Source organism: Podarcis raffonei, chromosome 1 (assembly GCF_027172205.1).
Source record: "Podarcis raffonei isolate rPodRaf1 chromosome 1, rPodRaf1.pri, whole genome shotgun sequence".
Lineage (NCBI taxonomy): Eukaryota > Metazoa > Chordata > Lepidosauria > Squamata > Lacertidae > Podarcis > Podarcis raffonei.
Window position 1 is genome coordinate 116,960,021 of NC_070602.1, and position 17,589 is coordinate 116,977,609.

General features: G+C 45.4%; 1 protein-coding gene across 5 annotated transcripts in view; it reads right to left on the minus strand.

Moving 5' to 3' along the window:
- The window catches only part of RAPGEF4 (Rap guanine nucleotide exchange factor 4), a 173,078-nt gene extending 166,112 nt beyond the window's left edge, over window positions 1-6,966 (minus strand). For 2 of the 5 annotated variants that reach the window (XM_053359436.1, XM_053359405.1), the window contains exon 1: window positions 6,475-6,961. In XM_053359436.1, the coding sequence (XP_053215411.1) occupies window positions 6,475-6,539 (65 nt within the window). In that variant the 5' untranslated portion in view covers window positions 6,540-6,961. Of the gene's footprint in view, window positions 1-6,474 lie in introns of all 5 variants that reach the window. The other 3 variants (XR_008327103.1, XM_053359411.1, XM_053359425.1) reach the window with 3 other exon arrangements.
- Between the last annotated feature and the right edge of the window lie 10,623 nt (window positions 6,967-17,589).

Below are 17,589 nucleotides of genomic sequence, written 5' to 3' on the forward strand. Positions count from 1 at the left end.
AAACTCTGTGGATCCCTAAGTGTGCCGGTGTCGGTTGGCATCGGTTGCTGTGATGTTCGGGCTGAAGAAAGCTTATGAAGTTCTTGAACGAAAGACCAGGAGGGAGAGAACATGCTAGTCGGGCATGTGTCTCTGCCAAAGTCTTACTCGAGTGTAGGCTGAACTCCTGGCAGTTGGTCACACACACACACCCAGTTAATGAGGCTCATCAACAACAACAAGAAACCGAGTCTTTAGCATCATCAGTCTAGTCTCGTGGAATACTTTGCCAATAAAGATTCAGTGGGTGCCTTCTGTGCCAACTTTTTAACGCCTACTAAAAACTTTTCTATTCCACCAAGACCTATGCAGGCAATTAAATGAGCATCACCCACAATAGTCTATCGATATTTGTTTTTAATTTTTTTTTTTTTTGCTGTGGCCTTGTTTTAAACATTTTATAATGTTATTGTCTGGCTTTACGTTTCTATATTGTTGCAAACATGCTGTGATATATTTTCATAATACTGTGGTATATCAGTATTTTTTTATAAATAAATAATAAATATTCATTAGGATTAGTCAGGATTTTTTGTGGATCGGGGAAGCATCAGCCTGTATCCTTTTTAAAATAATTAATAATGATGATCTTTCTTTTTTCTTAAATGCAATATTAGGACAACGAAAAGAATTTATCACTACTAAGCAACATACAAAGAGTTAAGACAAAGCAACCAATGGCCAAGTGCCCCAAGTTCTCCATTGGAAGATCTGCTAACCATTTGTCTAACCATTTTTAATTTGAAAAGCAGAACTCCCAAATCTAACCTGCAAGGCAGGAAGAGTGTGACTGACGCACCCAGTTGCAAATACAACGAATGTGTGTCAGGTTTTCATTAAATCTGTATCAAGTTCAATTAAATCTGCTTAATTAAGACTTGGTGCAGCCTGGTTTGATCTGCTCTTACTTATTATCAAGCAAATAGGTAAAGGACCCCTGGATGTTTAAGTCCAGTCAAAGGCAACTATGGGACTGCGGCGCTCATCTCGCTCTCAGGCCGAGGGAGCCAGCATTTGTCCATAGACAGCTTTCCGGGTCATGTGGCCAGCATGACTAAACCGCTCCTGGCGCAACAGAACACCGTGATGGAAACCATAGCGCATGGAAACGCCATTTACCTTCCCGCCGCAGTGGTACCTATTTATCTATTCTCACTGGCATGCTTTCAAACTGATAGGTGGGCAGGAGCTGGGACCGAGCAACGGGAGCGCACTCCATTGCAGGGATTAGAACTGCCAACCTTCTGATTGGCAAGCCCAAGAGGTTCAGTGGTTTAGACCACAGCGCCACCCACATCCCTACACCAGGCAAATTATCATCATCATCATCATCATCATCATCAGGCAAATAATACAGATTGGCAACAATCCTGTCCAGCATTACCATTCCTCAAGTCTTGGAGTTGCCAGCATGATGCCAATCGTCGCAATGGCATCCCTGAGGACTTCACCTAGCACCTGGAAAACCTCTGAAGCTTCCCCACAAACACACACATTTGTTGTTCTGGCTACCTTTTTCCTCCTTGAAAAGCACATAGAGCCTGCCCATAATCACATGCATTTTGCATGCACCATCTGTTTGTTTTAGCGTTAATGCTGTACTTATGTATTCGTTTTCAAAAGGTACACTCAAACAAAGGTCACACCGCAAAGGACTAGCTCAGTTCACTGTGTCCTCAAAGCAACCCTCAATCTTTAAATAATTCATGAAAAGCCAAGCAAGGATCATAACATTCTTGACACACCAGGACTGTGGCATTACATGGTTTCTTCTGTGATCAGCTCCAGCAAGCAAGCACAAGAGCTGGCAAAGGCACTGCAGGTTCTGAAAACTGCAAAGAGAGCCTAAGAATTAATATATACTTCATTGTATGGAACTGTATTCCTTGGGCTAACTGGTGTGATCTTTGAACATCATCGTTCATATGGAACATGCATCATCTTAAATTCTATAAAACAAAGATGTAAATGTGGCCCTTCTTTTTTAGACCACAGCAAGAAGTCTGGAAGACTTACTTTGCAATGAGGGGATGCTGTGCTCTTAACTTTGATCTTCTAAGCATTGAGTAAGAGTACTGAGACACAAGAGTACCTCACTACTTTTGGACACAAAGTTCCTAGCTTAGTAAACCATAGCCTAGCAAGCTGGGAATACATGTTGGGCTCACATATATCCAGTCTTCAACTCTGATTTAAAGAGATTTCAATTCTGGTCTCTTAGGGTCATGGCTCCCAGGATCAGACCCTGCCTTCTTCAAGGGATGAGGGAATCAGCCTCAGGTGTACATAACCAACCAGAGGGTCTTGCACAACAAGAGTTGCAATGCCTTAGATGCGGTGCTGCCCTCAAATACGACTGCTGAAGAATTCAGCTACAACAAATCCGTTGTGGGGAAATGGAGCCATATTACACATTGAAGAGTTACACTGACTGCTTATTCATTTCCAGGCCCAATTTGTCCTGGTGCTTTATAGCCCTAAACAACTTAGGGTCCAAATATCTGAACAGCTTTAGTTTCACCCCATTTGGATGACAGTAACATGCGCCACATGGGGCTACCTTTAGAAAGTGTTGGGCAAATTCAGGTGGTCCAAGATCCTGCAGTCAGATTGTTGACCAGAGCCAGTTACAAGAGGAACACAAACTCCTTGTTGTAACTGCTCCACTTGTCAGTTTCCAGGCTCAATTCAAAGTGCTGGTTATGAGCTACAAAGCCCAACATGGCTTGGGTCCAGGGTATCCAAGCCTGCCCTGGTTTTAAGATCTTCTGAGGCGGCTTTTATTTATTTCAATTGGGATGCAGTAGCCCATCAGCTTTGCTCACTGTGCCACCATTTTTAATATGGCTTTGACAGGCATACCTCAAGGTTCTAGTAAATTACGAAGCAGTTCCTACAAGACAGACATTTGCCCACCACTCTGGAGACAAGAGAGTTTACAACCTCGCAGCCTCCCTCTTTGAGACATGAAGGGCTGGGTGGAAAGGTACCCGTTCTTTTGGTACCAAACCGGGCTAAATTAGGTTGTGGCTATAAGCAAGTCACTGTCAGCAAAAAATAACAGCTGTGCTGTTTAGCCTGGAAAGCAATTTCTTTGATAAGCTGCCTTTCTTCAACAGCGCTCATGCAGAACTCCCAAGGAGGTCTTCATCAGACTCATACCAGCTTAGCTTCTGTGAGGTTGCTATTATCATAGGCCTTCTTCACACCACAGCCTTGTCTCACATTATTTCTCCCTCTCTGGCATTTTCGGATCTGTACAGTATGAGGCACGACTCTGTAGACTGCAATCCCATACGCTGCACAGCCTTAACTCTTAATGCCACACACAGCATACACACTTACCTGGGAGTAAGCCCCACTGAAGGCTGCATAAACACCATGCGCTGAAAGAAGCTATGTGCTCTAAATGCACTTTGAAGGCTGCATACACACAATACACTCAAGGCGCATTTAGAGCGGAGCACATGGCTTCGTTCAAAGAATACTGGGAACTGCAGTTTATTCCCTCAAAGAGCCAATCCCCAGCACCTTTAAAAACTATACTTCCCAGGATACTTTAGGGGAAGCAAAGGCTTGGTGTGCATGCAGCCATACTCAGTGAAAGCCATACTCCCGAATAAATATGCACCATTTACCTGAAAAACGCTCAACAATAAATTTAGGGAAACAGCTGAAGAGATATAACCTACTGAAATCAATTTTACAATCAGTATGATCAGCTAAGGTCATGAATGGTGCACACTGCAAGATGCCTATCATGTGACTATCGGTGATAGGATGAGATCACACTAGTCCTTTTTTTGCCATATCCAATCCCCAAGAATAATTCAGGTGCGTTAAGAAAAAATGTTGCTTTACTACTCGCTTTTCACCCATCAATCAGTGTTAATGAACAGTGACTAACAACGTATTGTTTATTGCCAAACCTACAATCAGATCCAATGTGAAATTACCCTGCCTGCCAGCATCCGGGAACAATCACATTTGCGGCCCATGGTGATGAAGAAATCATTTAAGACATTTTAAGGTGGGGAAGAGAATGAAGTGATGAGAGTCATTCTGTCACCAACTTGGCTTTTACTGACATGAGGTAGAGAGATCTTTCACTTTCATGTGAAGGAGAAAGGATAAATCTCCAAGAATGTAGTCAGGTAAGAGGAGATGTTAACTCTCGGGATTTTTGAAAATGGGAATTCAAATCCCGAGAGAAAATGGAAGTGACAAGGGGAGAGTTGGCATACTTGTATTGGTGGGTGCAGTAATAAAGGTATTCTCATCTGCACTAAGTCAGTGGTTCAAGAACTACCACCACCACCACGGACGACTTGCAAATTGCTGCAGGTCTTGGCAGATTTTTACACCTGTTGTAGTAATTGCAATGTGCAGTGCCAGATGCAGTCCTTTCAACGCTGTCTTTTTATTCCTTTCATTTCTTACAGGCTTCATATTATTGTATAACATGCATTTGTCATAAAAGAACGTAAGGAATAAAAGCAGCGAAAAATATACAATTACAAATCAATATATTTAAAACAATGGATGTGCCATCTCTTGACTTCAGCCACAAATTCACAGACACACTGAACTACCTGAATGAAGCAGCGGCCCATGGGCTAGTGTTTGGGAACCCCCTGCTCTAAGCCAGAGGGCCAGTCATCTGGCACAAGTGACCCTGCCATGTCTGCTTGAAAACCGAGAATGGTTGCAGGTGGGCCTTGGAGACAAGTCTCTCCTGCATAACTCCTCACACCACACCAATATGCCAATTCCACCTCACTAACCACAGTTGTTGTGGATTGTGATGGGGTGGTGAAATCCACCGTGGTGAGCAATAGGATCCATGTTGTGAGCAGCTACATGCATGCAGCTTGGTGCGTGGTCTTCAAGCATCTGAGATGTGGATTGTGATGGGGTGGTGAAATCCACCGTGGTGAGCAATAGGATCCATGTTGTGAGCAGCTACATGCATGCAGCTTGGTGCGTGGTCTTCAAGCATCTGAGATGCCAAGTGGCCTCCTTGTTTGACTGAATCATTTTTGGAATATACCACAAAGGGTATGTGTATATAGTATAGCAGTATAACGCACTTCATAGATACACCAGGGACCCCAAATTCATACAGAACCATCTCATTTCAGGGGCGGAAAGGCCAGCTAAGTCCATCTCACCACTGCATCTTTGCTTTCCTACAAAATCAAGCCACACAATAAAATCAACCCACACCAACACATTAAGAATATGGAGTCAGAATGTACATGGATATCACCTTTTTAGGGCTTCTCAAGGACAGCATTCCCCCCCCAACCCACAGGGTCAATCTGCCTGAAACCCCAGAGAGTCTCTCTGCCAGTCAGATTAGACATCCCTGGACAATCTGAACAGGCATAATGCAATGGCCTATGTCTTCACTGTGTCTCCCTCTCTCTTATACACTCGTACCATCCCACAACTGAAACATCATTCTGGAAAAGTTAGCGCATACATTGGTACCTCAGGTTAAGTACTTAATTCTTTACGGAGGTCCGTTCTTAACCTGAAACTGTTCTTAACTCGAAGCACCACTTTAGCTAATGGGGCCTCCTGCTGCCACCGCACCGCAAAGTTTTTAACCTGAGGTATTATTTCTGGGTTAGCGGAGTCTGTAACCTGAAGCGTATGTAACCTGAAGCGTATGTAACCCGAGGTACCACTGTATATATATATATATAGAGAGAGAGAGAGAGAGAGAGAGCGCATCTTCTGCAGTGTAACATTTACACACACACACACACACATATATATATATATAATGTTACGATGCAGAAGATGCTAAATAAATAATAACAAAAACAATAATATAGATGGACACCAAGTTGCCTTCTGGGAAACCACCCCACCCACCCAAAGTCTTGTGACCCATCTCCAAGGTAGGTGCTTATGCACAGATGGATTATTGATCTCCCCGTTTCTCCCTTGCCAGCAGTGCCTAAATGCACAGGCCTTGCAGCAAGAGCCCTCACAGGAGCCACCAGCAGCAGCGGGAGGCCGGGAAAGACACGAGGCGGACCCAGAAGCTCCTATGGGGTGCTTGGGGTGGGGGGGAACAACCCTTTCGTTTCCTTTTCCTCGGGCACGTGCACTATCTCCCAGGCGAAACGCGTGGCCCCTCGGGGCTTGTTCTCACCTCCCCAGAGACACACGATAATACACCCGTGTGGAGAAAGCGCTGCCCCCCGCTTACAAACACGGGGGTCCCCTGCAGACCCACTACCCCGCCCTCTTCCCGCGCAGGGATTTCGATATTCCCACCCAGCTGCTTCGTGGGTTGAATGTATTCCTATATAGGCCACGACTGTAGCGAAGGGATAAGAGGGGGAGAGGGGGACGACACCCAGTCAGGAGGGTGCACCCCATTCCCTCACCCCCACCCCAAAACAAAGGCGCCGGTGGTACCTTTTATCCAGGCAAGCGATCCACTCGGTTGAGGAGGAAGAATGGGAAGTGTGAGCAGCGACCATCTTTTCCCAGGGCACCGACCCAGGCGGCTACTGATGCTGCTGCCGCCGCCGCCGCGGTGGGTGGCTGCTCGGCTCGGCTCCCTTCCTCCCCGCTGCCTGCTGCTCCTTGGCGCTGCCTCGCCAGCACCTTCAGCGCCTCCCTGCCCGCAGCCTGGAGGGGCTCCCGCCTGCAGCCGCCTCCCCGCGTCGCCCCGTCGCTGCGCAGTCGGCAAGCAGCGCCACCTGGCTCGTCCGTCTCTGTCACCTAGGAGCCCGCCTTCTCCCCCTTCCCTGGGCTCGTGCGGCGGGTCTGTTCTGCGAGCGCTGCAGTCTCCCTTTGGACACAATGGGCTAAATATAAACCCCTGAAGTCAGCCTCGGCAATGAAGAAGAAGAGGGGCCTCGGCTCTACGCTGCTTGGCGCAGAGGCTGGCGACGCTTGGGAGGGAGGAGGAGGAAGAGGGGCGCCTCACCTCTCTTAACCCACCGGACCGGGCCTTCCTCTCTTGGCCCTTAGCTGTAATGATATCACTGCGGCTGGAGACAAGGCCGCTGCCACCTGCCTCCAGAGAAATAAAAGAGAATGGAAGCTCTTGGTGCACATCATTCCTGAGGAAAATCACCCCATTTCTCTCCCTACCGCCATGCCACAAAACACAAACCCTCTAGGACTCCAAAGTGCCGCACTCTGGTGGTCCCCTTGGCTTGCAGGGGATGTAAGCCGCTCGCCAGTGTTATTTTTCTAGAAAAAGGGGTGCCGAAATTCTTCATGAACGCCTCCCGTTTTCTTCTTTGGCAATCCCTCAAGGCCGAGTAAGATTGTCTTCCATGAACACGGTCTTAACAGCGAGTCCGTAACTATGGATGGGACGCGGGTGGCACTGTGGGTTAAACCACAAAGCCTAGGGCTTGCCGATCAGAAGGTGGGCGGTTTGAATCCCCGCGATGGGGTGAGCTCCCGTTGCTCGGTCCCTGCTCCTGCCAACCTAGCAGTTCAAAAGCATGTCAAAGTGCAAGTAGATAAATAGGTACCGCTCTGGCGGGAAGGTAAACAGCGTTCCATGCGCTGCTCTGGTTCGCCAGAAGTGGCTTAGTCATGCTGGCCACATGACCCCGAAGCTGTACGCCGGCTCCCTCGGCCAATAAAGCGAGATGAGCGCCGCAACCCCAGAGTCGGCCACGACTGGACCTAATGGTCAGGGGCCCCTTTACCTTTGCCTTTTTTACCATAACTATGGAGGCCAATTCTGGACTCCCACGTCCTTCCACGGTGGAGACATTGGTTTCCAGGCGAGAGTTGATCATGGTGAGGGGTTGCCAAACATGCCTTCCTCTTAGCACATTTCTCCCTTTCATCCCGAGTTCAAGCGTCTTCAAAGCTCGCGACATCTTTGGTAAAGGCCATTCTCCAATTGGAGCACACGTAGGCCAGTTTTTCCTAGTTCTCTGTGTTTGTACTACATTTTAAAAGATTTGCCTTGAGAGTGTCTTTAAAGCTCCTTTGTTGACCACCAGCATTACGCTTTCCATTTTTAAGTTCGGAATAGAGCAGCTTTGGAAGACAATATTCGGGCATTCGCACAACATGACCATTCCAGCGAAATCAATGTTGAAGAGTCATTGCTTCTCTTATAATGGCAATGGCACCCACCTGAGAGGTGCCAGAACTGGGTTCTAGTGAGTTCCGGCTGAAGAAAAGCCCTGCCTCTCACCATACAAACCATGTCCAAACAAACCAAGCGTCCATTTAAGACATATCATGATTCCAATGCTATGGCCACAAACAGTCCAAGGTTTCTCTCACAAGGTACAACACAGCAAGCGGGAACTAACCAGATCCCTGGGATGCTTCCAATAACAGGAAGACTTGGGAAAGAGGCCTTATATATACTCTGGCCTTCTCAACTGCAGCCTAACCACAGCTGCTGGCAGTGAAGGAGTATCAGTAATCGCTTATACACCTGTAAACCACCTACTCATAGGTAGCATACTGACTCTGGGGTCCCTAGATACTTTTCATCACTCTTCGGCCTGGACCCCGAGCTTCTGGTACCAGCATTCTCAAGGACTGGGGGATGGCACCACCTCCTCCTCTGACATGCCTTCAGGTATCAATTCAGAGGACCTGGAACTCAGTGGGCCCTGCCTGCTCTTCAAGGTCCTTGTCTTGTAAGGCGCCTGGTTCATCCTTGCATGCCTGGCACCCAGTCAGAGCTAGGCATGACACCAAGTCATATATTCAGCATCATGTTTGCCCCTAACAGCAAACCAGTTTGGAATTAACAGATCATTTGTCAGGGTCATTATTAAAGTGGAATGTTTCTCTTTCTGCTTCGCTTCCTTCAATGCAAAGTTGTACACACATAAGTGTAACATTTAGATCAGAGTTTCCCAAACTTGGGTCTTCATTTACAGTGGTACCTCAGGTCAGTGGCGTAGTGTGGGGGGTGCAGGGGGGGCCGGCCGCACCGGGCGCAACATCTGGGGGTTAGGGTTAGGGGGCACATCCACGGGTTAGGGGGTGCAAATTACTTGCCTTGCCCCGGGTGCTGACAACCCACGCTACGCCACTGCCTCAGGTTACAGGCGCTTCAGGTTACAGACGCTTCAGGTTACAGACTCCGCTAACCCAGAAATACTTGGGTTAAGAACTTTGCTTCAGGATGAGAACAGAAATCGTGCAGCAGCAGCACGGGAGGCCCCATAAGCTAAAGTGGTACCTCAGGTTAAGAACAGTTTCAGGTTAAGAATGGATCTCCAGAACGAATTAAGTTCTTAACCTGAGGTCCCACTGTATTTTTTTGGACTGCAATTCCCATCATCTTTGACCACAGGTCCTGCTATCTAGGGATGATGGGAGTTGTAGTCCCAAAAACAACCGGAGACCCAAGTTTGGGAAACCCCAATTTAGATACATGTAAACTTTGTCATTGCTGCCTTTGCCTTTACTTCAATAGAGAAAGGTCTCCCTCAGGCGGTTGTGGACTCTCCTTCCTTTGAAGTTTTTAAGCAGAGGCTGGGTGGCCATCTGACATGGATGCTTAAGCTGAGATTGCAGAGGGTTAGACTGAATGACCCTTGGGGTCCCTTCCTACTCTAGAGTTCTATGATTCTATGTGCAGAACAATCCAAAATGTAAGGAGTGAAAAGTACAATGGCGTAAAACTTTCCTAAGTTCTAGTTAACAAAAAGTATATATGCTCATGTAGGTAGCATTTCAATTTTAGGTTTCTTTACCATCTTTGAAATCTCATGGCGACCCTACGAGAAGCACTTGTTCTGAAATCTCATTATCACAACATCCCATGGGAGAAGCAGGAAGCAATTACATTAAGGAGACACTAGGGGAGCAGGGGGTTGATGTAATTTCATTATTGTGCCCTACTGAGACCACCAAGTGCTAGTGCAGTTCTTTGCTTCTGCATTTATGCATGTTTGGGTATATGTGTGCCTATGACCTGGAAGACAACCAACAGGGGCTGGGGCACAACTGCTTAGCTACACATCCCAACCTAGGGAGAGAGTTCATATCCAAAGTTCTATGCCTAACATTTGGTAACCATTGGTTAGCTATGGTAGGAAAGGTTAGCATCTTCCCGTAAGAACAAATGGACTAATTGAGGTGAAAATCCTAATTACATTTGCTTAAAGGAAGTTACACCTATTTCCAAATCATTGTGCTTAGAGCAGAGACACATGACTTTAGTTTTGCACACAGTAACAAACAAACAAACAAACAAACAAACAAACAAACACTTCTGGTGGTTTAAATACACCCCATCTTTGGAAAAGCACTGTCTGATACATGTGGTGGCAGTGTCCCTTTGTAGCTACATTTTGTGACTCTGCTTTTGAGCATGTATGTAAAGTTACCTATCAGCAGGTCCCTAAATCTCCTTTGCTGCCATTCTTAAGTTCTATTTTTGTAAGTTCTAATCTAAACTAATGCATAACGAGCATCTACTGTAATTTTTAGTAACCGCTAGGATGTCAGTTTCTAGTGGCTGGTAGAGCTCTAAAGAACTCTCGGGAACTGGAATAACCACGTCAGAAAATAGGGATGGAGCTTGCTGGAATTTTTCATTTGGTTGCACAAAATCAGCTCATTAAGTCATTCAATTCACTAACCACCTTGTAATTTGAAACTGATGTAAGTGACTTTGACTGTCTTCTTAAAAAAAAAATCGTTTCACAATTGATTGAGCAACTTAGGTTTTACTAATGTTAATAATTTTTGGCTCCCAGCTCCCTGGGTGGTATTTTGCCCCGAAGGTCATATGGTGTCCTTATTCTCAGCAAAACAAAGTTTTTTCTTCACCTTATGCTTCCTCTGTTAATCACACCTTCCTGCAATCTTTTTTCTTCTCCACAAAATATTGATTGAAAGGGCAGCTCATCCTTGTGGTCTTTTGAAACCTGAAATTTTCCAGAATTTGTTTTTTCCTTTTAAATTTTTTTTAAAAATACATTTTGTAAGTGGTGTTGTGTTGTCTGAATTGTTAAAGTAATTTTTAAATTGTATCATGCTTGTTATCTTCCTTAGTCATTTTGTTCTGACTTCTCCATTTTTTAATGTTACTCTCATGACTCCTTTTAATCACCAGCCATACCACCCACCTCCACAGTCCTTAAGGATGTGTCACAAGAGACATCAGTTTATGCACCAGGAGAATTGCAATTTGTGTCGGAGACTGAGTTGACATTGACAGGTAACCTGCAACATTTTCAGCCCAAGAGATGAGTTGCCCCTCTAAAAGCAAAGCACAGACACACTGTCAACATTCCCATTTTCACAGCAGCATTTTGCCCTGGCACTCCACACAAACCCAACGTAATCTTAAAGGTAAAGGTAAAGGTACCCCTCACCATTAGGTCCAGTCATGACCGACTCTGGGGTTGCGGCGCTCATCTCGCTCTATGGGCCAAGGGAGCCGGCGTTTGTCTGCAGACAGCTTCCGGGTCATGTGGCCAGCATGACTAAGCTGCTTCTGGTGAACCAGAGCAGCGCTCAGAAACGCCGTTTACCTTCCCGGCGGAGCAGTACCTATTTATCTACTTGCACTTTGACGTGCTTTTGAACTGCTAGGTTGGCAGGAGCAGGGACCGAGCAACAGGAGCTCACCCTGTCGCGGGGATTTGAACTGCCGGCCTTCTGATCAGCAAGTCCTAGGCTCTGTGGTTTAACGTAATCTTACAGCACAGTATTAGTGCACCTTAATTTCTGTCATGCTGGGTTGCTTTTATATGTCTTTAAAGTTTCTGTTTCTCTAAGCTCCTGGTGGTGGCACCCTTAAAACAAAAATACTGAAACTGAGCAAATGGAACTAGAGAAACAGGCATAGCCATTTATAGCTGATTAGCTGGCACGCTGGTTGCATGACTCCTTGTAAAGGTAACTTTATACCCCAATATTTGCAGCCTTCTATCTAGAGTCTGAACTCATGTGCTCTTGATGTAAAACAGCTACATGTTTATACATGAACATGACATTTCCATTTTACGGCCAGAATGAATTAGTAAGGAATGGAGCAAATGGAATACACAGACGGCTTAACTCTAGAAGAACACAACTCAGTGGAAAAGTGTTCCAACAAGTGAAGAACAATGGAGAATGGGAGGACAAAGTATAAAAGAATCTCCCCTAGGTAAGAACTGTGTTTTTGCTGCTGGAAACAGAAGGTAGATAGTGATTGTAAACATTACCTAGAATGCTGTTGGGCCATAGAAAGCTCAACAGCAGCAGTTGTGCAATAAACCTGTCATCTTCAGATGCTACTTTCCTGCAAAAACAAAAGGATGAATTCTGAAGTGAATTATTTCTTTAAAAAGAAAAACTATGCAGCACAACTGAAATTAGGGCAATGAATTCCCATGTTGGTACACAAAGGTATCTGTATAATTCCCACTAGAGTTTGAGGTAGATTAAAAAGATTCACAAGATTTACTTTGCAATAAATTCTGCATTTTCAGAATACTTTCCTTATCTCAAATGGTCTCAGATTTTCCGAGCAACACATTCCCACTGCTTTCTTCCTCAGAAAGGGTCATAACTGGTGATAAATGAAGCAGCGACCCAGCGGTATTCAAAATGTCCTTCTGAGTTGTTAGCAACTTGAGTGCAATTCCAAACATGTTTATTTGGAACGTGGGTTTTGCTTTTATTTTTATCTTTATTTTTATTTTTATCTTTTTAAGGAACAGATCCAGTTTGCACAATACTCGCTTGATGTGGCAGTTACCAAAAATAATGATAAAAGATACAACTCCATGATCAGTCTTTCTTCTACACCGGGGGAGGCAGAAGCTGAATCAGGATCTACTCATAGATCAGGAAGGATTTCTGACTGCCAATGGTGCAACAGTGGTTCTTTCTCTGTATTTGGATGCTGAGCTTAAGAAAACTTTGGGGGAAACCACGCACGGGAGCTGTCAAACTAAGGGCTCACATGTGGATGTTTCAAATAAACAGAAGAACCCAACTCTTACTGCTTCGTTTTTGTTTTGGTCTTTTGCTTCACCACCTATGTGCCTTCAGTACAACTCAACACAATCCAACTACTAGATTTGGGACTGACCATAACAAAGTTCCCAACTATTCCTGAATCACATCCACCACCACCCATTTGTTATCATTAGTTGGAGGGGAGTTGCTTTTCTTTCTGGGTTCACTTCACTCAGCATATTTGGTCCACAACCGGTGATTAGACACACAGTACTGATGGAGAAACTATGGGAGGATCATTTCTTTGCCTGAACCATCAAAACAAAGTAGGTCAGAAGCAATCAGGAGCAAGCTTTCCTCCCTTACCATAGGAAGAATCCACCACTCCCAAATGCTCTTAAAATAGGAGAAACCTTAACTATGTGTGTTTGAAGTATTCTTGACCGACAGGATATCCTACCCTTTCACCCAGTATGAATATTTCTGGAGTGAAGCAGTGTATTACTTATAACCCTGGTGGATCACTTCAGCTACAGATTGAAAGCTGCACTCTTTCAACAGATGATTTTTAAAAAATTTTGCAGCACTAGTTTAAATCTATTTTTGCAGAAGTAAGCAATCAAATATTTGAACACAGCAGCCTCTAGGAAAACACGACCTCAAACAGAACTCCCTGTTCATAGTTCATAGCTCAGAGGAACTTGGCTAGTTGAAGTGAAGGTCACAAGGGCTCGTGTTTCCCTTCCATTTTGAGCCTCGCAGTTCCTCATGAAATATTTTCTGTACATCCTCCGTGTGTGTGTGTGTGTGTTTTAGCTATGTCATTAAGGTCCAAACTAGATATGCAGAGACTCATGTCTCTAGATCGAGTTGTTGCTGAAGCCCTATAAAAGCAGGAATGAGGTGGGGTGAAGTATAGTTCAGTAGCGGGTGGTCAACAAGGCGATGATGAATTGCCTACACTCTGAAACTGCCCCTTCCCAGCTGGAAGAAAATCCACTGTTTTCAGGAGGCAGGAGTATAGAACCAAATCAAATCTTTATCACTACAGTCAATGACCAGCGTCAAGGAAACAAGATAAAAGACACATAAAACACATTGTCCAAATGTTCAAATATTGCTTAGTGCCCTTTTGCAACCCATCCTTACTAAGTTTTCAATCACTCCCTCCCTGTTTGAAAAGGAATTCGGCATGGCATGCATTGGATTGGACCACCACGATGTCCAGTTTATCCACAATAGGACAAGCAAACCTCTAGCAGTGGTAGCATCATGCAGTTGTACACTAATGCAGTTTTGTTTCCTCTCAAGTAGGATAAATTTCAAAGCCCAGGATAAATTTCAAAGCCCATCCACGTGAAATTAAAGAATTACATGTTGGCTTCTTATCAAGCAGAGAATGCCAAAACAAACTTTTGCTCCAAAGCAAAGAGCAAGGCAGGTTCCTCAAGATTGTTTTGAGGAGAAAGGATAGCTTTCCCCTCTGTTTGCTGTGACTCCAGTCTTGTGTTTTGAACGGCATAGGCAATAGCTGCAAAAATGCTGAGCTTCTTGGGCTTGCCGATCAGAAGGTCGGCGGTTCTAATCCTGACGATGGGGTGAGCTCCCGTTGCTCTGTCCCAGCTCCTGCCAACCTAGCAGTTTGAAAGCACACCAGTGCAAGTAGATAAATAGGTACCGCTGCAGCGGGAAGGTAAACAGCATTTCTGTCCGCTCTGGTTTCTGTCACGGTGTTCTGATGCACCAGAAGTGGTTTAGTCATGCTCGCCATATGACCCGGAAAGCTGTCTGTGGACAAACGCCAGCTCCCTCGGCCTAAAAGCGAGATGAGTGCCGCAACCCCATAGTCGCCTTTGACTGGACTTAAGCAGAGTCATCACCTTGCCAACAAAGGTCCGTATAGTTAAAGCTATGGTTTTCCCAGTAGTGATGTATGGAAGTGAGACTTGGACCATAAAGAAAGCTGATTGCCAAAGAATTGATGCTTTTGAATTATGGTGCTGGAGGAGACTCTTGAGAGTCCCATGGACAGATCGTGAAGCTGAGACTCCAATGTTTTGGCCACCTCATGAGAAGAGAAGACTCCCTGGAAAAGACCTTGATGTTGGGAAAGATGGAGGGCACAAGGAGAAGGGGACGACAGAAGACAAGATGGCTGGATAGTGTTCTCGAAGCTACCAGCATGAGTTTGACCAAACTGCGGGAGGCAATGGAAGGCAGGAGTGCCTGGTGTGCTCTGGTCCATGGGGTCACGAAGAGTCGGACACGACTAAACGACTAAACAACAACAACCATCCAGGGGTCCTTTACCTTTTTTTTACCTTATATAACCCAGATGCCATTTCACTTCTGCTGTGCCTTCCCTACCACTCAGTGCTGAAAACCAGGGATTTCATCCACAATGCTCCCATGTCCCCGCATATTCTGCCAGATGCTGGTTCACTATTTGACAAATCACTCCACCCCCTTTGTTGTATACAGTGGCAGATGAGCAAATTAGAATTGGGAGCTTCAGTGCAACTCCCAGGTCAATTTCTGTTTGGCAATATGCCCTGAGCATGCCACCAAGGTTGATTGTTCGGCCTCCAGCTCCTTAGATGTAAAGAATCTATATTTGGAAAAGTGCATCTCTTGAAAGAGGAGTTTGGGGTAAGGGAATTCCCTCTCAGTTCATAGGGAAATTATTGGTGGTTTGCTCCAACACATACACTTCCATACCTTTCTCCATCACCTCGATATGCATATGTTGATGGCTTTCCCACACCTGTAAGGCATAAAAGGGTGTGTTATCACGTCACATTGAATTTGTGTTCTGCATGCGGCTTTAGAGATGGCTGCTAATTATATGGTATTTTATGCCCTGTGAAAAGAAAAGAAAAACGATTAAGTGAGATCATAATCTACTGTTCTGAACGACTCCAGAAAACACAGCTTAGAGAATGTTTGATTTCATAATACTTAAAAAAACCAAAAACCCTACCAGATGGAGGAGTTCTTAAATAGGATGAAAGCTTGTCTTTCTTTTATTTATGTACAAAATTGATATTATTGCAAGTTCAAGTTTTGTTGCAGGGCGTTCTAGGGGTCAGAAGAAGCACAGAGGGAGATTTGATGTTGGGTTTGTTGATGCAGCAACTTCTGTTGTGCTGCTGCAAGGACTTTGCCAACCTTTTCAGGCCAGCAGACACATTCTGAATTTCGAGAAAGTATGCAATCATATGGGACGCGGGTGGTGCTGTGGGTTAAACCACAGAGCCCAGGACTTGCTGATCAGTAGGTCGGCGGTTTGAATCCCCGTGACGGGTTGAGCTCCCGTTGCTCGGTCCCTGCTCCTGCCAACCTAGCAGTTCGAAAGCACGTCAAAGTGCAAGTAGATAAATAGGTCTTCCCTCCGGAGGGGAGGTAAACGGCATTTCCATGTGCTGCTCTGGTTCACCAGAAGCGGCTTGGTCATTCTGGCCACATGACCCGGAAGCTGTACACCGGCTCCCTCGGCCCATAAAGCGAGATGAGTGCCGCAACCCCAGAGTCGGCCACAACTGGACCTAATGGTCAAGGGTCCCTTTACCTTTACCTTTTATGCAATCATATGCCTCCCCTCTTTCTCCCTCCCTTGCATACATACATACATGTCCACAGGATTTTTTTCCAGTGTCTGTGGGGTTGGCATCAAAGTAAAACACTGAAAGGGTGAAGCAGGCTATATTCTCACACAAATGGAGTATTACGATGGCTGTACAGTTTGCCTTATATCTCAGGGGAAGGGTTAAGGACAATGACCCAATCGGCTCATTCTTCCCTGTGTTAGTTACCCTTCCTCCAGCAACAGCATTATAAGTCAAACACAGGATTGGGGACTCCATGTCTGCCCTGTAACATGAAGTTCCAGCCTTTGCACAATGGGAGAGTTCCCATCCAAGGGGAAATGTTACAAATCTGTAACGGTGTGGCCATAGTCTCCAGAAACGTGCCTGGTGGTTTGCAGAACTAGCACTCTGTTTGTAGGACTAATTATAATCTACACATTCCAACCAAAATAGCTTGTGACCTACTTGTAGAAGAACATAAGCCATGAAATAAATACCATGGTGGAAAAAAACCAACAACAACAAGATTATACTACCATGAAAACATGATTGCTCTGTCTGTGTACATCGGGAAGTAGTGGCTTGGATCCAGCACTCTACAGGGCAAGGCTCTGAAATTAACATGAAGCTCTATGCAAACAGGAAGGATAGTTCCTCCTTCATCTCACTTCCATATGGGGAAATATTTTGCAGGCGTACAATTGTGATAGCAGAGCATTCCTGTTGAAGCGACTGAGGCAGCTCCTGCTTAGACCAAGTGCTCTGTGTGCAGTACAGTGGTACCTCGGGTTACAGACGCTTCAGGTTACAGACTCCACTAAACCAGAAATAGTACCTTGGATTAAGAACTTTGCTTCAGGATGAGAACAGAAATCGCGCAGTGGCAGTGGGAGGCCCCATTAGCTAAAGTGGTACCTCAGGTTAAGAACAGTTTCAGGTTAAGGACGGGCCTTCAGAATGAATTAAGTTCTTAACCTGAGGTACCACGGTACCGGATTTATGTATCGGCTAAGTAGGCTGAAGCCTAGGGCCTCTAAATCTA